The sequence below is a fragment of the Hyla sarda genome, chromosome 4, assembly GCF_029499605.1.
Source record: "Hyla sarda isolate aHylSar1 chromosome 4, aHylSar1.hap1, whole genome shotgun sequence".
Classification (NCBI taxonomy): domain Eukaryota; kingdom Metazoa; phylum Chordata; class Amphibia; order Anura; family Hylidae; genus Hyla; species Hyla sarda.
Genome location: NC_079192.1, coordinates 172,130,076 through 172,151,598, shown reverse-complemented (window position 1 = coordinate 172,151,598; position 21,523 = coordinate 172,130,076). Strand labels below are relative to the sequence as shown.

Below are 21,523 nucleotides of genomic sequence, written 5' to 3'. Positions count from 1 at the left end.
TTCTGTCGCTACTGCAACTAAAGGGAACTGTGTCCAAATCCCACACACCCAGCCAAAATTGTGCAACCTCTCACTACCCTGTGTATAAGTTGTGTATTTGTGCAGAGAGAATTTCAATTAAAGTGTATTCTTATTTTCCTTATTAACTCTATATGTCTGGATCAAGTTATTTGCATATACCAACACTGGTACACTGACAGCACCCAAACACCTCACTCCAGGGGCAAGACACTTGCCTATTTGTGCAGACCCCCATTTACAAACATTGCAGGGGTCCATGGGGAACATACAAAGTCCAGCCAGACTACAAAACTAAAGTTACACAAGAGACTTTGCTAGAGACTACTATCCCCAGCTCCCTGGAACTACTCCACCTATCCTCCTTGTTGCCACCACAATGACATAATATACCGGTATTTTACTCTGAAATCTACCTAAAGCACCTGGTATGTATACCTGACCACACACCATTAAAAGACTTTTGTTATTTCTTATTGATTCTAGTCGACATGTTGTAATGTTTGTATCAACTAATCTTATGTCAATAATTATGTAACTGAATAATCATTGTTTTGTATACCCGTAATGCTTAAAGGGGTATTCTGGTCTTATACATCTTATCCCCTATCCAAAGGATAGGGGATAAGATGTATGACCAAAGGGATCCTGCCGCTGGGACCCCCACGATCTTGGTGCAGTCCCCGGCATAAGGCCTGAATACCCCTTTAGGCTAAGTTTCTAATTGTTTTTTTTTCTTTTCTGGCAGTTTTTTGGAAAACTGCCACTGGAAACTTAGCCTTAACATGTGTGGTATCCCGGTACAGGACCTTGTCCTGTGCCTGTCTTAAGTCCCCTCATTTAGAGTCCCTCCTTTCCACAGGGCTCTCCTGCAGGGCTTGCCCCTTGTTCGCCTCGTATAAATGTGTTCCTGTATATTGTACAATATGTATACAGAGGTAGTACAAATGTATAGGAACTTCCTGGGTCATGTGATAATGTCATGTGATGTACCTAGGGTTCTCTGGGTTCAGCACCTACAGGCTTTGCAACCAATGGGATTGGTGCAGCCCCCCTAGTATATAAGGGGCTGCAGTCACTAGGTTCAGTCTCTTGTTCCTACTCTCTTGGTTCCTGCTCATCATCCTGTACACTTCAGCAATACCAATTCAAGCACAATTGTAACTAGGCCAAAGCCTAAAGATCCAGCAGCCACTAAAACCGTGAGTTATAAAGCTCTACCTACAAATTCTTTGTGACTACTATTCAACTCAAATCCTACAATTAGTAGCACAGTGACCTGTTTAAAGCTCAAGACTATTAGTCTCAGCAAAGCCTGTGAGAAACCTGCATCCCCATTACCTCAAGAGAAACTGTTTAATTGTAAAGACTGTTGGCATAAGCAGTTCAGTAAAAGTTCCACTTATCTCATAAAATCTGCTGTGGACATTCCGTTTATTATCCTGCCGTTTGTGGACCGGTTGTCGACAGGGCCTTCTATACAAAACAACCACACCCTGGCGTCACGACAAACCAAGGGTTACTACCACCAGACCCTGTAGCATCATTGCAAAACCCCTATATCACTACCCTTCTGGCTTACCACACATGTCTTTGTAATCTCCACACCGCACAACTGGCATTATATCTGTGCTTTATTTTTCCAATATGAAATGTTAGTATTAATGATTCAAGTGAAAAAGAAAAAATCTTTCTAATTCACTATGCTACCATATCACAAACAAAGAGGGTCATCAACTAAGCAGCAGTAAGCCCTGCCAGCGGCATTTATGGCTAAAAGTAAAAGAATTTGCACAATATTTTTTTCACAAATTGTGCGACTTTCCGGCGTTGAGGGAAGCTTGGCCTCGCATGAAGGGGTGTGTAGGGGTGGGTCCTTCTTACATCACTAGTATTCAGGGACAACTTTCATGGGTTGTCTAATTGTTTATTTATGGGTTGTCTAATTGTTTGTGTTACGCTGAGCGCTCCGGGCCCCCTGCTGGCCTCGGAGCGCTCACAGCGTGTGTCCCCAGGCAGCGCTCCGTCATCTCAGCGTGTGCGTCCCCACTCTCTAGGGCGCGCACGTGCCGGGACTCTTAGATTTAAAGGGCCAGTGCACCAGTGATTGGTGTCTGGCCCAAAGTGGTTATTAAGGGTTAAGGTTTGTGAGAGGCAGTGCTGGTTGGACTTAATTAGGCATTCACCTGTGCACTGCCTATAAATACCTTCTCCTTCTACAGCCTCCTGCCGGATCTTTGCGCCTTGTGCAAGCGGTCCCTGTTGTTCCAGTGTTACCCTGCCTATTGCCGACCCGTTGCCCATGACTACCGCCTTAGAACCTGTGCTGCCTGCCCTGACCATTGCTACGTCTGACTACGCTTCTGCCTATCCCTCCTGTACTGCGTCTATCTCAGCAACCAGAGGAGTTGAGTCGCTACCGGGTGGAACGACCTGGGGGTTGATGAAAACCAATAATCCCTTAGACTCCGTTCCCCTGGTACAGCCCACGCCATCTCTCCTCTGGTCCAGTGAATCCACCTCCTGCCATCTGACCGGACCGTGACAGTTTGTTTATTTATTTATTAAAGGGTCACTCTCATTAAAACACATTTTTGCTATTGCACTCCTTATGGTAAATGAAAAATATTTCTAATATACTTTGTTTAAAAAAAATGAAATTTTCTATGTTTTATTTGTGCTTAAAAAAGCTCAAGAGCACATTTTCCCCCAACTCATACACAGACTTTGGACGAAAGTCCGAACACAGGAAGTGCCGCCTGGAGTGCTGAGGGTGGGGGGGGGGGTGTCCAGCCTCATCCAATCATAGTTCCTCTCACACATAACTCATAACTGCCATATGCTTTTAATGAGAGTGCCCATTTAAAAAAAAATTTCAGCAAATGCCCTTATTAAAAAATTCTAATAAACAAAAAAAGAAACAATACTCACCTCTTGAATCTTTTGACACTTTTCAGCATAGGCTCCAGTGGCCACTGCCAGTCTCTGTTTACAGGCTTCTAGCAATCTGGTGTGATACCAGCCCATGACAACTGCAGCCAATCACTGTCTTCAGCAGTTCACATAGTCAGCAGAGATGCATTAAAGGGGTACTCTGCCCCTGGCATCTTATCCCCTATCCAAAGGCTGCTGGGGACCCCGGGGATCGCCGCTGCGGCACCCCGCCATCATCACTGCACAGAGGGAGTTCGCTCTGTGCGTAATGACAGGCGATACAGGGGACGGAGCAGCGTGACGTCATGGCTCCGCCCCTCATGACATCACGACCCGTCCCCTTAATGCAAGTCTATGGCAGGGGGCGTGACGACCGCCACGCCCCCTCCCATAGACTTGTATTGACGGGGGCGGGCCGTGATGTCACGAGGGGCGGATCCGTGACGTAACGATGCTCCGGCCCCTGTATTGCCCGTCATTACGTGCAGAGCGATCTCGCTCTGCGCAGTAATGATAGCGGGGTGCTGCAGCAGCGATCCCCGTGGTCCCCAGCAGCGGGACCCCGGCGATCTGACATCTTATCCCCTATCCTTTGGATAGGGGATAAGATGTCTAGGGGCGGAGCACCCCTTTAACCTCTTCAGGACATAGGGCGTATGGATACGCCCTGCATTCTGAGTCCTTAAGGACCGAGGGCGTATCCATATGCCGGTGGGAATTCCGGTCCCCACCACTAGCCGGTTGGGGACCGGAGCCGGATGCCTGCTGAAATCGTTCTGCAGGCATCGCGGCATATCGCCGAGGGGGGTCATTATGCCCCCCCATGTTGGCGATGGCCGCAGATCGCTGGACAATTCAGCCCAGCGATCTGCGGCGATTCCGGGTCAATAGGGTCTCCATTGACCCGGTGACCCGGAATTACTACCATAGCCAGCAGGGGTGAGGTGGCACTGGTGCCACCTCGCGATTGCCCTGATTCGTCAGCCGGTTTACCGGACGACCAATCAGGGCACCTGCTGCGGGTGTCACTCCCGCAACCCGCTCCGCCATTCTTCCCGAGGACGTGAGCGGGTGCGGGAAGAAGACCCCGGGAGCTGGTGACCCCGATCCCCGGCGTCAATGTTGGGATCGGGGCCCCAGGAGCGGCGGCGGCAGCGAGGGATTGACCTGTGTCCCGGAGCAGCAGTAGGAGGTGAGTGACAGCCTCCTGCTGTTGCTTAGCAACAGCTCCCAGCATGCCCTTTTTGCATGCTGGGACTTATAGTTTTGCAACAGCTGGAGGCACATTTTTTCTATGGAAAAGTGTACCTTCAGCTGTTGTATAACTACAACTCCCCGCTTGCACAAACAGCTAAAGTGCATGCTGGGAATTGTAGTGGTGCATCTGCTGGTTGCATAACTACAACTCCCAACATGCCCGTTGGCTGTCGGTGACTGCTGAGAGTTGTAGTTTTGCAACAGCTGAAGGCCCACTGGTTGTGAAACTCAAAGTTTTTTTTTACCTAACTCAGTGTTTCACAACTGGTGTGCCTCCAGCTGTTGCAAACTACAACTCTCAGCAGTCACTGTACATGCTGGGAGTTGTAGTTTTGCAACAGCTGGAGGCACACTGGTTGTGAAACACTGAGTTAGGTCACAAACTCAGTGATACATAAACAGTGTGCCTACAGCTGTTGCAAAACTTAAACTCTCAGCATGTACAGTCTGTCAGCGCATGCTGGGAGTTGTAATTTAGCAACAGCTGGATGTTTCTCCCCCCCAATGTGAATGTACAGGGTACACTCATATGGGCGGAGGTTTACAGTAAGTATCCGGTTGCAAGTTTGAGCTGCGGCAAATTTTCTGCCGCAGCTCAAACTGCCAGCGAGAAACTACTGTGAACCCCCGCCCATGTGACTGTACCCTAAAAACACTACACTACACTAACACAAAATAAAATAAAAAGTAAAAAACACTACATATACACATATCCCTACACAGCCCCCCTCCCCAATAAAAATGAAAAACGTCTGGTACGCCACTGTTTCCAAAACGAAGCCTCCAGCTGTTGCAAAACAACTACTCCCAGTATTACCAGACAGCCACTGACTTTCCAGGCATGCTGGGAGTTTTACAACAGCTGGAGGCACCCTGTTTGGGAATCACTGGCGTAGAATTCCCCTATGTCCACCCCTATGCAAGTCCCTAATTTAGGCCTCAAATGCGCATGGCGCTCTCACTTTGGAGCCCTGTCGTATTTCAAGGCAACAGTTTAGGGTCACATATGGGGTATCGCCGTACTCGGGAGAAATTGTGTTACAAATTTTGGGGTCTATTTTCTGCTTTTACCTTTTATAAAAATGTTAATTTTGGGGGAAAACAAGCATTTTAGGTAAAAAAAAATTTTTTTTTTTTACATATGCAAAAGTCGTGAAACACCTGTGGGGTATAAAGGTTCACTTAACCCCTTGTTATGTTCCCCGAGGGGTCTAGTTTCCATAATAGTATGCCATGTGTTTTTTTTTTTTTTGCTGTCCTGGCACCATAGGGGCTTCCTAAATGCGGCATGCCCCCAGAGCAAAATTTGCTTCCAAAAAGCCAAATGTGACTACTCCTCTTCTGAGACCTGTAGTGCGCCAGCAGAGCACTTTTCACCCCCATATGGGGTGTTTTCTGAATCAGGAGAAATTGGGCTTCAAATTTTGGGGGGTATTTTCTGCTATTACCCTTTTTAAAATGTACATTTTTGGGGACAACAAGCACTTTAGGTAAAAATTATTATTATATATTTTTTTACATTTGCAAAAGTCATGAAACACCTGTGGGGTATTAAGGCTCACTTTATCCCATGTTACATTCCCCGAGGGGTCTAGTTTCCAAAATGGTATGCCATGTAGGGTTTTTTTGCTGTTCTGGCACCATAGGGGCTTCCTAAATGCAACATGCCCCCCAAAAACCATTTCAGAAAAATGTTCTCTCAAAAATCCCCTTGTCGCTCCTTCACTTCTGAGCCCTCTACTGCGCCCGCCGAACACTTTACATAGACATATGAGGTATGTCCTTACTCGAGAGAAATTGGGCTACAAATACAAGTAAAAATGTTCTCCTTTTACCACTTGTAAAAATTCAAAAATTGGGTCTACAAGAACATGTGAGTGTAAAAAATGAAGATTTTGAATTTTCTCCTTCACTTTGCTGCTATTCCTGTGAAACACCTAAAGGGTTAAAACATTGACTGAATGTCATTTTGAATACTTTGGGGGGTGCAGTTTTTATAATGGGGTCATTTATGGGGTATTTCTAATATGAAGACCCTTCAAATCCACTTCAAAACTGAACTGGTCCCTGAAAAATATTGAGTTTGAAAATGTTGTGAAAAATTGGAAAATTGCTGCTGAACTTTGAAGCCCTCTGGTGTCTTCCAAAAGTAAAAGTATGTACATTTTATGATGCAAACATAAAGTAGCCATATTGTATATGTGAATAAAAAAAAAAGGAATTCATAATATACATTTTCCTTACAAGCAGAAAGCTTCAAAGTCAGAAAAATGCGAAATTTTCAAATTTTTCATCAAATTTACGGATTGCAAGGATGCAAGTTACTACAAAAATGTACTACGATGTTAAAGTAGAATATGTCAAAAAAACGATCTTGGAATCAGAATGATAACTAAAAGCATTCCAGAGTTATTAATGTTTAAAGTGACAGTGGTCAGATGTGCAAAAAACGCTCTGGTCCTTAAGGCCAAAATGGGCTTGGTCCTTAAGGGGTTAACATAACCCCCTATTCGGTGGTGCTACTCGCAGAGAACAGTGCCCTCACCAGGGGAATTTATGTCAAATCCATGTCAAAAGGTACAAAAGGAGGACAGCATGGGAGAGTAAAAACATTGAGGCAGGGATGTTTCACTGGGCGGGCGATACCGGCTGTTTTACGCACAGTGGCGTATCACCAGGCCCATCGGTGACGTCGAGCTCCAGGTAGGTGTGCCTTAAATACATTAGTGCTAAAACAAAACAGGACTAAAAACACTTAATACAAAACACTAAAACCAGTACAATATGCACAAATATATAAAAAACAAAGCGACCTGAAATGCTGAAGGATTATAAGAATGCATTTAATTAATTTAGCTTGTTTGGTCTTGTTGCTTTGGTTATGCCTATCTGCTTAGACTGGTCAGCTGACCTTGATGTGACCACCTGGTCTGGACCTTTTTAAGCTGGCAGTCTACTCCCAGTCTTTGCTTGCTATAGAGCTCAGTTTATACTCCTAGCTAGCTTTATACTGTATCTGTTATGTCTGGCATTTTGACCCTTTGGCTTCACTCTCTGACTCTTTTTAGCTTTTTTGGACTTTAACAACTCCTGGTTTTGAAGCTGATAGTGGACTTTGACGTACTGTGCGTGTTTGCTAGTTTTGCATGTGTTAGTCTGTCTTCTCCCTACTGTACCTTGACATGTGTCTGTATTATTGTATTTTATTATTTTGACAGTTTACTCCCCTCACTTGTCTAGGGAGGGACTGTAACCGTGGTTGACAGGGATAGGGGAGTGGGCGAGAATAGTGTGCACTCCTTCCCTGCCCCGAGGTGACATTTTAGCAGGCCCATATACCTGCATTGGCCTTGTTCCTGCATTATGGAAGCAATGTCTGCTTTGGTGGAGCAAATGTAGAGCTTGACTCAGCTTGCCCATGAATTCGCTTAAAGACTTCGGCAATATGAGTCTTCCCAGTCTCAGTCAGAATTAGTCCAGACGTTGACTCAGAGGTTGCAAGATCGGGAGCAGTTGGTTCAGAGCTTGCTAGCCAGAATTCAGGAGCTGGAGTAAACCCGAACTCAGGTGTCGTCTGTTCCTGCTTCAGCTCCTGTGGAGCCACAAGTTAGTCTCCCTTATCGATTTTCTGATAACCGCAAAATGTTCGAAACTTTTTGTGAGCTGCAAATTGTACTTCAGGTTAAGGCCTTACACATCTGGTACTGAGGCCCAGAGAGTGGGAATTATTATGTCTCTTTTGCAAGGGGGTCCCCAGGAATGGGTATTTCCCCTTGGTCCCGATGCTTCAGAGTTTTTTTTTTCTTTTTACAGCCGAGGCAAGTGCTCTCTATCACCCAAAGTGCAAGAAAAAGTGCTAACGTGTCACACTAAAAAAACGTGCACAAAGGATGCGGTCTATCGCTAAGCTCTTCTCCAACAGGAGAGAGGCCCCCTAACAAACCTTCCCTTCACCTCAGGGCCAAAAGGCAACAGCAAGGATCCAGGTTTTATGCCCTTTTTCGCCAAAGCTACTAAGGGGCCGAAAATGCTCCTGGCTTCAACCTAGGCGTTAGCCAAGGTATCAGCCAAGGAGCCGTATACTGGTGGCATCTTGACCAAAGCCAAGATGCCCAGGGGTTGCAGGGAGGTGAGGAACCTAATGGCCACACACCACCCCTAGACCGCCATGAGGGACACCCAGAAGGGCTACCGCATCCTGCCAATCCTGTGTACAAAACAACACGTAAAAGTGGCATAGTGACAAAACACAAAAAAATAAATAAGTGGATAAGTGCAGGTATACTGCTCGGTCATCCAGATCTATAACAATTTCCCGGATCCTAGCCAGAAGGCCGGGATACCAAGGGTGAGTGCTAAAGGTGAAGAGTAATGGTGCAGTGCTTTCACTCAGTGAGTTATAACCCCCAGTGAGTTTCGGCACCTCAGGGTCACCACTCCCCGAGGCACAGAAGTACCTCGGCTCTACACCCCTCTACCTCATGGCGAGACCCGGAGGAAACAGGTCACATCAGGGCAGCCGTCGAGCTGATTCCTCAGAACCAGCCCCGGAACGCCCCAGTACACCTGCCCCCTCCATGCAGCACCCATACCCACCAGCCCCACACCGGTGGGACTTCTCCACCAGTATGAAACTGATAAGAACAGATACTACACTTGATCTTAGCCAAAAGGCTAAGGCTAAACACTCCGGAGTTGTCCTCAGTGGACGCCTTATTTGCAGGATTGGGTCTCTTGTATGGTAAACTAGACCGCGCACCATGCGCTGAGAGTCAACTGCGTACATTAAAGGTCGCATGACCAGTAGAGGAGTACTGTGCAGATTTTAGAAAGTGGTGTGTAGCCTCCAATTGGAATACTCCAGCCTTGATTTGTCAGTTCAGACTAGGGTTATCTGACACTTTAAAGTACATGCTTGTTAAGTGTCCCTCTCCTGACACCCTTGACCAAGCCATGACTTTAGCTGTGTATTTGGATAGACGTTTGCGAGAACGCAAACGGGAGTGTTCTTCATCCTCTGTTTCTCCGGTCTCTAAATCTGTGCCTGAGGATGAACCTATGCAGATAGGATCCATTTGTACCCCGGAAGAACGCAGGAGGTTTAGTCAGCTCTATGGCCTGTGTTTTTATTGTGGAGAGGACACTCATTTCATTGCCTCCTGTGTAAAGCGTCCGCGTCCAAGTGGCAATCGTGGAGGACACTTGGGCGCACAGGTATGTCATGCCTCTCAGAGAGCTATGCTCAGTTCTTCTGGGGGGCATTGTTCCTACTAGTGTACAATCTGATATTACATCAAAGAGTATTATGAAGCCTGTTTTGGATTAGCCACTGGTTAAATCGGCGTCTTGTGACATCATGGGCAATAAGAATGTGGAGAGCACTCCAGTTGATTTGCGGTCAGAGGGTAGTAATGAGGATCTGGAGGATCACTGTGAGGACACCAATGAGTGGTGTGGTTTGGAGGATGAGGATACAGATGAGGACATTGATGGTCCATCTGTATCCAAGTCAAGACCTTTATAATCTCAAGTGCTTAAGGGTCCAGTGGCCCAGCTTAAAAGGGGGGGGGGGGGGGGGTACTGTAAGGAGCCGAAGGATTAACTTGCACTGAGAGCTTTTGTTTGGTCTTGTTGCTTCGGTTACGCCTGTCTGCTGAGACTGGTCAGCTGACTTTGATGTGAGCACCTGGTCTGCATCTATTTAAGCTGGCAGTCTACTCCCAGTCTTTGCCTGCTAAAAAGCTCAGTTTGTACTACTAGCCAGCTTTATACTGTATCTGTTATATCTGGCATTTTGACCCTTTAGCTCAACTCTCTGACTCTTCTCTTGGTATTAGCGTTTTTGTACTTTGACAACTCCTGGTTTTGACGCTGATAGTGGACTTTGACTTACTGTATGTGTGTTTGTTAGTTTTGCATCTGTTAGTCTGTCTGTTCCCTACTGTACCTTGACCTGTGTCTGTATTATTGTATTTTATTATTTTGACAGTTTACTCCCCTCACTTGTCTAGGGAGGGACTGTCACCGTGGTTACGGACCTGTTGCCTAGGGTGGGTATGTAAGTAGGAAGGGATAGGGGAGTGGGTGAGAATAGTGTGCACTCCTTCCTTGCCCAGACGTGACAGCTTCTCTTTGTAAGAGGAGCGTATGCCTTTTACCCCCTTTGGAAAAGGGCTCAATGTGCTCTATTCCTGGAAATTGGATACAGCCTACTGGTGAAACTCGAAAAATGTGAATATCGTGCAAAAGTACATTGTATTTCATTAATGCAACTAAAAAGGAAAGGAAGCGTTAAGTGCTCCAAAATCTCCTGGTATATGAATGTGTTGACCCTGGACTTAATGAAGCACAGTGGACCAACACCTGCAGATGACATGGCTTCCCAAATCATAGTATTTGGAGGGGCTTTGGGGTTTTCATGAGCTGTAAGCCATAATCATCACAATTATGACAAATCACAATGTGAACTATCTTGCTCTGCATGTAATGAGTCTCTCCCATATATTAGTTTCACCTTTTAAGTTGCATTACTGAAATAAATTAACTTTGCACAATATAAAGATTTTTTTTTTGTTTCACCTGTATATCACTATTGTGGCATTTATCTATATGACTTATGAACCGAGAGGTTCTTATTTTTGTACAGATGGAGGGTATATGTTCTCTGACACATTCAAATAACCTGCGCTTAGTTTTCCCTATGTAAAAACATTATTATTATGGGCACCTAGTTTATAGTCTTTGATAGATAAATTATGGCAACAGAAAGAGCAATTTCCACATTTAAAATTCCCTACAGGTACACTGTCTCTGAGACAATCTTTGTTAACAGATTATTTTTCAATAGAACTCCTATTGTTTTATTGCACCTAAAGGTTATAACAGGATTATTGTTGAATTTATTTTCTGTCTGACCACAGTGTTTTCTACTGACACCTCTGTCCATGTCAGGAACTGTCCAGAACAGAACAGAGATGTCGGCAGAGATCGCAGTGGTCAGACAGGAAAGAACTACACCACTTCCTCTGGAGCATACAGCAGCTGATAAGTACAGGAAGGATTAAGATGTTTAAATAGAAGTAATTTACAAATCTGTTTAACTTTCTGGCACCAGTTGATTTAAAAAAAAAAAAATTCCACTGGAGTACCCATTTAAAGCCATCCTGCCACTGGAATCCCGCTAGGATTTCCAGTAGCTCTCCAGTGTCTCTCAAATATGAAGCCATGGATTTAAGTAGAGGACCAAACATCCAGTCCAGATGACTGGTTAATGCCTCAGTCACTGATCCAACCCTGGCCACTATAGGGTGGCCTGGGGGATGGCTCAATGACTTATGGATCAGTGACTTATGGATCTTAGGCAAGTGTACCAATAGGGACACCTCTGATTTTCTGGAAATAATTTAGTGGCTACAGATTGGGATAAATTACCTTTCTCAATACATTTTCTCAGTAGTAACCTTAATTTATTCTGAATTTTCAAAGTTGGATCTTGCTTAGGTCTTTCATAAACTACAACATTTCCCAATTGGTTATCTACCTCATTGTTGTGGTCCTTCAGATACCACAAGACCACTGCCAATCCTTTGTCTGCTTTAGACACAATAATGTCCTTCTGCTCAGAAAGCCATTTCAAGGCTTTCTCTTCTGCGGATAAATTCGGGTGAGGTGGTGGGTAAATCAAGGATTTTGTTTCTTTAAGCACATTTTTGAAAAAAAAATATTAAGGGTACTACCTGATATCAAAGGGGGGTTAAATTTGGATTTGTTTCCTCCCATAAAAGGTACAATCTGTGTGCTATCTTCATCAAATATTGTTTCTTTAAATTCCTCTGCCATCATCCTAACACATTCAGCTTCTAAATCAGAAAAATATTTCTCAACTGAAAAACCCAGAGGACCAATAGTGCAAGGCAAATCATCCTCTTTAACGTCAGTAACAGCTGATTTATCTTTATTAAATCTTGAAAAAACTTAGTGAGATAAATTTTTTGGTTAGCCTTATATACAGTAGGTCAATTTCAAATGCTTCCGGGCTAAAAGATTAAAGGAGAACTCCAGAATATAAAAATTGTCCCCCATACTGCCGACAGTAAAAAAATAAAGATGTACATACCTTTCTCCGCTCCCCTGGGGCCTCCGGTAACCCACTTCAGTCTCCGTCGCGATCCTCTTCCTGGTTGCTGGTGGTTGGCAAGTCATACTGCGCTCAGCCAATCACTGGCCGCAGTGAAGTCCCGACTCGGCCGGCGAAAGGCTGAGTGGCAGTGTGACGTTTTCGGCCCCAGCAGCAGGTGCCAGTGTAGTGAAGAAGCATTCTCACACTGCCGTTCAGCCTATCGCTGGCCGAGTCGGGACTTCACTGCGGCCGGTGATTGGCTGAGCACAGTATGACTCACCGACCACCAGCAACCAGGAAGAGGATCATGGCGGAGACCGGAGACGGTTACCGGAGGCCCCAGGGGAGTGGAGGAAGCTATGTACATTTTAATTTTTTTACTGTCGGCAGTATGGGGGACAATTTTTATATTCTGGAGTTATCCTTTAATTCAGTCCGAAATTAAGGCCCTTATTCAGATCTGATAAACAGCAGTCAAATTTGTTACTAGACACAATGGGGATGATCGTTCCAGGTTACATTCTTCCCTTTCTTTGCTTGTCTCCTTGGGTTTGTTCTACTTTCTCTGCTTCCTTCTTCCTCCCCTCCAGATTTTACGCCTAAAGTGCCAGCTTTCGGGATGGTGCTAACATTTCCAGCTCCATTATCCCCAGTGGACACCTCCAAAAGTCTGACTTTTTTTGCATATGTTCTTTGATTCCTAGATTTTTTATTTTGCACATTAGATAGTCTTTGCCGGTTCCATGTGAAGATCATATCCTGTTCAAAATCTCTTTTATCTCTAATATATTTGTACTTTTTTGTCTCTTTCAAAGTGGTTTATAGTTGCTTCTTTTCTTGGTTATGTATAAAGTTATTAAACTGTGCCTCTGTTAATCTTTTCCGTAACTCTACTTTGGCTTTGCACAATTCGGTGGTGGTGTTTTCATATTCTTCCAGATTTTTTTTCAATAACTAGCTGCTGTAATCACATTGAATGCTGTAGGTGTGCCTGATTCCAGGCTGACAAAAACTTGGGATCACTCGCAAACTGAGAAGGGGATTTGTAGATCCGCAGACCCCTCGGTGTTCTCCCACATGCAGCACAAGCCTGCAAGGACTGAATAGTCCAAAATATCTGCGCTTCTTTTTCTGCTAGGGCATTGATGCGGTATTCAAGTGTCTTGGTTCTTATCACCTGGAGCTCATCCTTCAGCTCGCAAGACTATAAAACGCTCCTGCCTCTGCTCTACCCATGCTTATAGCTGCCTCTATTTGTACATTTACATCTATATACAGGTTTGTGGTTTATTGCTTGGTTTGTCCGTGTAATTATTTTTACATAGGGAAAACTAAGCACAGGTTATTTGAACATGCCAGAGAACATATACCCTCCATGTGTACAAAAATAGGAGCTTCTCGGTTTATAAGTCATATAGATAAATGCCACAATAGGGATATATGCTGTATCCGATTTGTAGGAACAAAGCGCATTGAGCCCTGATCTGACAGGGGTAATAGATTTACGCACCTCTTACAAAGAGAAGCTTGATGGATCATGCATTTAGACGCCACAGGCCCGCTAGGGTTAAACGAGTGAAATTAATTAAATGCATTCTTATAATCCTTCAGCATTTCAGGTTGCTTTGTTTTTAATATATTTGTGCACATTGTACTGTTTTTAGTGTTTTGTTTTGTATTAAGTGTTTTTGTCCTCTTTTGTGTGAGCACTAATTTAAGGCACACCTACCTGGAGCTCGATGTCACTGATGGGCCTGATGATACGCCGCTGTGCGTGAAACAGCCGTTGTTGCCTGCCTAGTGAAACACTCCTACCTCAACGTTTTTACTCTCCCATGCTGTCCTCCTTTTGTACCTTTTGATATGGAAAAAAGATTTCTGCAATCATGTCCCCTGGTGAGTGCACCGTTCTTTTGCCTAATCATATGTTACTGTCTTCAGCAGTCATGTGGCAAACTTACTGGTATCGGCCTCCTCTTTCCTCTTTGCTCTGGTGAAGGGCGCACAACGAGTGATGTCATTGCGCGTGCCAGGGCGCAGAAGGAATAGAATCTTTTGGCCTCTAGAGAGCATATTTTTAGAGGCCTACGTGCATGTCATTTTAACTGGTACAGGGATGCTTACAGTTAAAAGCCATTGTGCGATTTGTGTGCACTGCCATATGAACAAACTTTGCACGGATCAATATTAGAGGCGAATATAAGAAACTTTGTTACTAACTTCTGCTATCACACTTTTTCCCTTCTCCCCCTCCTGCTGCTCAAATCATCTATGCAATTCTATGAGGGGGAAAGAGGGAGCTCTGCCCTCCAGATCTGGGAGAACTACAAATTATAAATGAAGAATACCATATACAAAAAGTACCATATTTAAAAAATACAATATACAAGTCATATAATGACCAGAAATATGTATATTAACACTTATCCTTTTTTCCTTCTTTCTTTCAAGAAGTTTTCAGGCAAAAAGTTCTGAGAAAAAAGTATGGATAAGATCCCACTCACGTGAGCTTTCCTGATGGTTGTTGGTGTTTTGGGAGGAGATGGAAGATGTAGAGGAGCATCATGAGGTAAACCCCTAGATACATGGGGAAAAACTGAACGAGGTGGTGATGATGTTTTATCGGCTTCATATTCAAGATCATCCTGCGAAAGAAGTGTGGTTGACAGAGAAAAAAAAGAATATTAGGAAAAATGTATGGAAAAAGTACAACTGTACATTGTCATTGGATTATATTGGTTGTGGTACATGGTCCTACAACCATTATAGCAATAATACATTATACAAAAAAGCTGAGGGGCTGATGGTAGTTGATGGTGGACAGTCACATCAGTGATGCTTATCCAACAAAACAATGTACCAAATGTAATTGTGATGCTCAATAGATATACTGTAGCTAAACAAGTGCTGGATAAGTCTAAGGGTGAAAACAGATGACCAGGTTACATTGTAGGTGCATTGTGGTTTTTATCTGCATTATGTCAACTTCTAATAGTAAGTTATGAAAGTCATTTCAAATTATTGCCCATTGTAAACATCCCAAAGATCAGCTGATCAACGAGCAAATACGTATGTAAAGACAGTAAAACCATCCTTAGTGAAGAGAGCATCTTCCCATGTAAACAGACATGTGCTGATGACAAATAATGTATGTCTATGAGAGGAAAGGTATGAATGGACAATTTCAAGAGCCATTATTTCCCTCCCCAATTATACCCCTATGATAATCTCCTGATATTACCCCTCCTGATATTACCCTTCTTGATATCTGGAAAGTTAAAATGAAGTGAACAATAACCAATGAACTATAATTGGCGCTTGTAACAGGCAGGACCCTAGATCATTAGAAAAATATTTAGCGACATGAACCATTTGCTGATTGAAATGTTATGTAGACCAGTGATACAATGTGGACTGGATGTGCACATAAGGTAGCATTAAAGGGGTACTCCACTGGAAAAAAAACATTTTTTTAAATCAACTGGTGCCAGAAAGTTAAAAAGATTTGTAAATTACTTCTATTAAACAAATCATAAACCTTCCATTACTTCCAGTGCTCCATAGGAAGTTATTTTCTTTTTGAATTTCCTTTCTGTCTGACCACAGTGCTCTCTGCTGACACCTCTGTCCATTTTAAGAACTGTTCAGAGCAGCATATGTTTGCTATGGGGATTTTCTCCTCCTCTGGACAGTTCCTAAAATGGACAGAGGTGTCAGCAGAGAGCACTGTGGTCAGACAGAAAGGAAATCCAAAAAGAATAGAACTTCCTGTAGAGCATATAGCAGCTGATAAGTAATTTACAAATATGTTTAACTTTCTGCCACCAGTTAATTTAAAAGAAAATGTTTTCCAGTGGAGTACCACTTTAATAATATATAGTATTATTAGTTTAGTGCCAATATTTTGGTTTAATTAGCCCCATTTTTTTTCTTTTTAATTGATTTCTTCACTTTGGCATATTAATTATTTGTTTGAGCATTTCTGAGTGCTGTGAAAATGTAATAAATTCATCATACATCGCGCATAGCACATTTGATATAAGCATAAGGGAAAAGCACAGGCTAGGAAATTGGAGTAAATAAATTTCACAATTTATAAATCTCCTCCAATTATGTTTCTTATAACCGTTGTATAGTATTTCACCAGTGACTTTACAAAATTTCAATGGAAAATACATGTAAAATATGAAAAGAAAGCACTAGAACACTGGACAGCCTGACAAGACCACTTTCATTAATACAACATTCAAAAATGATCTACAATGATCTACAAGTGTATTCCACGAGGATTAAGGACCTTTTAAATTATGTGATTATTGGTTGAGTGGACCCATTAAAGCTCTCTGTAAAATAAGCAGCATCAGCTTGTACAGCCTCGAAAATCATCAAGTGGACGCTCATCTACCTGTGTAAATAGGGGATGTACTGACCTTCAGAAGTGACAGACTACACAAATGATTCACTGGCCCTTTATTCACAGTATTTGATCCATTTGAGGTTCCTTTTAATCATCAAATTGGGCAACATACTATACAACTGGTTTATACAGAATATAGGCTGCCAGTGTTAACCCCTGCCATCGTACATGTTTCCTAATATATAAAAAAAGGAAATAATATAGGAGCAGACTGGATGGACGAGGTGATCTTTTTCTGCCAACAATCTTCTACGGTTCTATGACAATGAGAGACTTGGAGGCATTAGGCATATATACCTATGGTATGGCTAAGAGGTGTAAAGTTATCAGAATACATGTGTTTTATTGGAGTCTTGTTTTCAGTACAGCTACAAAACTGTGCAAAGAACAACGGATGGGCCATAAATACTGCAATCTTTGGGCCACCAGATGGCACTAAACTTCTCATGACACGTTATCCAGGCTCCTCAGTGTATATATTTTATAAGATAGTAGGTAACAAAGCTTGCAACTTTTTAGTACAAAAATTGAAAATTTTTTGGGTTCCGGCCCCTATAGTAGATTCCTTCCTAACCTGCTGTAGTCTATAAAGTATTCGTTATTTGTCCTTTCTGTCTAAATGTTATAGCCCACATGTTGAAAAAACAAAATGTTGACAATGTTGACAATTCTAGGCTACATGTATATATATATATATATATATATATATATATATATATATATATATATATATATATTTTTTTATGTACCAAGAGAGAAAATAGCAGGAGATGTTACTGTTACCGTCTTTGGAATTGTAGGAATAACAAAAGTAATATATATGTTGACATGCCCCAAAGACTGTACATGGAGGCCCTAACACTCCTTACTAAAATGCTATAGGCACTCCTTGTGCAACTGCATCTTTCTCTTCAAACAGGAACTGCATTACAGGGGTACATTTGGGCTTCATAGATGTCTATGGGTGACACGTTACAGCTTGGTTCAACATACACAGTTTGATTAAAGAGTACCTGTCACCAAAAAAACTTTTTATATTTTGTTAATCAATTTATTAGGAACAACTTTCCAATAACATGTGATTAACAAAAATGTATCTTTATATGTTTTTTTTTTTACCTAAAAAAACTGACCACTAGTTAGATTGGCACATCCATTAGGTAACGGTTTGCAACATTCTAGTATTTACTAAACATTTTCAGTATATTAAGTGTCAGTCCTTACCTGATCTTGCAATGAATCAAGCCCTGGTGAGGACATACTTTCTACCCTATCTACTTCTTCTTCATCATCTTCCTTTTCCTCTTCATCACCTAAATGTTTATGTTCTAATAGTCCTTTGTTTTCAGAAGCATCATGACGTGTTCTTGGAGTTGGTGTGTTAGAGTTATGTGGATCAGATCTAATTGCATCTGAATGTGAGACATGAGATGTATTAGGAGTGTTTTGCTTATGGGTGTCACGTCTGGGAGTAGTAGGCAGAGAGTTGCCTGCTTTCAGACTGGGTGGTATAGGGGAGGCTGATTTGGAAATATCTTCAATTTTTGGAGGTTTGTATTCCCGAAAGCAGACGTTGTATGCTAGTCGTCCACAGTGCATTGCCATAGGATCTCCTCCAACTCGTAGAAGTGCCAGCACTCCTTGGTAATTGTACAGGGGCTCAAAGGGAGCAGCTCGAAGATTAATGCGAGGCTGGTTAGGACGTGGGTAGATGGCAAATAGGGCTTGTCCCACTTTTTTCCCTCCTTTAGGAGTGCCAGACCCAAACTTTAAGACATCAATGCTAAGACGGACGTCATGGTGTTTATCATTTTTACATAGGCCTGTGTACAACAAGGAAAAATAAGAATTAGCAGAAAGTACTGTAGTAATAAGGATTAGAAAGGAAATAGTTTTATGTAAGAATCTAATTTTCTGTTAAGCTACAACATCAACACAGAACTTAGTATACCTCAAATGCCATCCCGCATAATACTACAAGGGTGGAAAGAGAAAACTTTTTACTATTTTTCTTGATATACATATTGGGATGCCCCTTTAACCAGGTTAAGAAAAAGACTGTGTTTCAATGTTACCTTTTGGCAATACAAACAAAAAGGTATTTTTTTCAAATGCCAATGTATCTGTAAGGTCCTCTTGCTCTGCAATGTCAGTCTCGGCCTCGCAACTTGAAATCATTTCTCCATTGTTGACTCTCACTGTAAGACCTTCCAACGAATCATCAAGCAGAGGATTTTCTACACGCAGCAGAAGTTTGTACTTTCCTGGTTCATTAAACTGAGCATCCAGAAGAAGAAACTCTAAAGACAATACTTTGTCATCTAACCGCAAGCGAGGGGGTCCAGGTGGAACACCCTTAGGTGCTGCTGGAGCTGGCATGGTGAAATTGTCAAAATCACTTCTTACATCATATCCACATCTTGTACTCTGTCATCTACTCTGCTGTTCCATTGCTGGTGTTCATATGTTCTCTCATGCTTTTCCTCACTTCCTTCTCTTCCTTATCTGTCATCACTAAGTTTATACCTGCAGGGAGTGGTAGTGACGGAAGGATCACATTCACCTGGCTGCCGTTTGTTTGAGACAAACCAGGTTACCTGGTGACTTGGGGAGAGTCAATGACTGACTTAACCTGTCCCCTGCAGAAATGTAAACACTGTATCACAACAAGGAACAATACACTTTTAAGTGCAAAGCATCATATTCAGGTGTGGTTTCAAAAGTTTTTGTGAATGAATATGTCATTCTTATACAGTGTTGGTTTTACTACTGCATGTGGTGAATGTTTGCCTTAAATCCATGCTACTCTGGAGTGAGTCCAAAAAGCTAGTTCTTTGACATACAGTAAATTCTTCTAACAATGTAGACATTAGACTATCTTACTGTTGCAAAAAAATAAAAAAATCCTTGGGGGGACAGATGCAGAGAACGCACTGTGAGTTTAGAGGGGTTGTTTGATTAACAGTGGGTAATCCATTCAGGGCCCTCATAAATTATCAAAAGTAAATTACATCTACAAAAACCATATCTTAATGTGGAGCACCTGGAACAGTCCATTAATTTCTATAAGCATTAGCCTCTGATACTTCATTTCTCCTGTGATGACACTGCAGAAGAATTGCTGCCAAATTCCCCTCACTGATCACTGAGATAGGGTCATTTTAGTTGCACAAAAAAAAAACATACTTACCTACTTGTGGTCCCCGCTAGTACCCCACAGCTCCCATTCGCCTCTGTCTGGAACCCTCAATATCTGTCTACTTCCTGCTTCCGAGATGGGTGCAGGACCTGAGATGGGACACCAATGCAGTCAGTTGTTGGCTAAACGAGCAGGTCCTGCAAAAAGCACACGTCTCAGAAGCAGTAGAAAGGCAGAAGATGGGGAAACCAGATAAATGCATGCAAAAGCTGCGGGAGACCAGCTAGGTAAGTATGTTTTTTTAAAAAAAACAATTTCCCCCCTGCAGCATTTTTTTAAAATAAAATAATGGATATCCCCTTTAACATGCCATTTATGCCACATAGCAAATGTACAGTGAATGTTGTGGGGGTCCCAATGTGGGAACTATAGCTATTCAGAATATTGTGATATATCCATATGTAATCAAAGTAACTTCTGTCTCAATTTCTGTTCTAAATAAGAACTATGGGGGAGATAATCATAATAAAATTAAGTTTGTAAATTACACCACATTTTTTGTGCAGGCAATTTTTATTATCGCCCCCATTGTATGGGCAGTATGTTCGTGGGGGCCCCAGCGGTCGTACTCCCTGCAATCTATGAATTATCCCCTATCTGAAGGATAACTTATATTGCACTACAGTTCTCTTTTAAAGCACCACAATATTGCACAACTGTATTTTTTACAATGTAACCTCGCATTTTTTTTGTTATGCAATACATTATGTGGTGAAATAATGGGTACTATATAAAATAACATCCAAGTGGTATAGGTCACAGCAAAAAGTATGCAGACTCCCAATTTCAAAAAGGCTGTGGTCTTTATTTAGGTCATCAGCAGTGCAATGTTTCGGCTATAGTGTAGCCTTTATCAAACATGAATACAAAGTGAATAAAGTGCATATATATAGATCTCAAAAACAATCTGATTGGTACAACATCAGGTGCAAATGTTCACAATTAAACATAGTTACCACCCATAGAGTTTTTCATTGGTTAATAAAAACATGTGACCATGTTGTCATGGTAATCAACAAGTAAACAAATGTGAAAAGTGTTATAGGCATATATAAAGTGCATATTCTCATATTCCCTTAAAAGTGTTGGGCTCAGAGGAAACTAACCAAAGTATGGATGCTGACCTATATCCCCGATCCTGCCAAACAGCGTCTTATTGTGCACCAGCCTCTCGAGCATGTAAACTCCGTTTGTACACAGACTTATTGCTCCTGCGTGTATCCCTGTGCACCACTCCTCCTTTGTTTAATTGGCTACATGCTGCCCTTACACTTATCGATCTAGTTTTAACTATTGCGCATGCGCCGGATCGCCGCGCAAGCGCATTGCTATCTGGTTCTCCGTCCGTGCGTGTCAATCATAGACCTCCGCTATAGACAACGGAAAAGTTGTGCGCAGGCGCGGGAGCCGACAGGCGAGGGCTGGGAAAATCCATCACCTGTCCGCGATCCCCGCGGCCACGCACTAAATCTGAGATATGAATGCTGTCACGATGCCGGCTGGCAGGTAGTGGACCCTCTGTGCCAGAGAGGGATTGGCGTGGACCGTGCTAGTGGACCGGTTCTAAGCCACTACTGGT

The 21,523-nt window shown here is 42.7% G+C and overlaps 1 protein-coding gene and 1 pseudogene across 1 annotated transcript in view; both read right to left on the bottom strand.

Annotated features, from left to right (window-relative positions):
- The window catches only part of CCDC33 (coiled-coil domain containing 33), a 106,435-nt gene extending 88,063 nt beyond the window's left edge, over window positions 1-18,372 (bottom strand). The window contains exons 1-2 of the mRNA XM_056572758.1: window positions 17,970-18,372; window positions 14,833-14,973 (exon numbers count right to left, since the gene is read on the bottom strand). Coding sequence (XP_056428733.1) covers window positions 14,833-14,973; window positions 17,970-18,350 — 522 coding nt within the window. The 5' untranslated portion in view covers window positions 18,351-18,372. The remainder of the gene's footprint in view (window positions 1-14,832; window positions 14,974-17,969) is intronic.
- Window positions 8,807-8,889, bottom strand: LOC130267963 (U2 spliceosomal RNA; annotated as a pseudogene).
- Window positions 18,373-21,523: the final 3,151 nt, after the last annotated feature.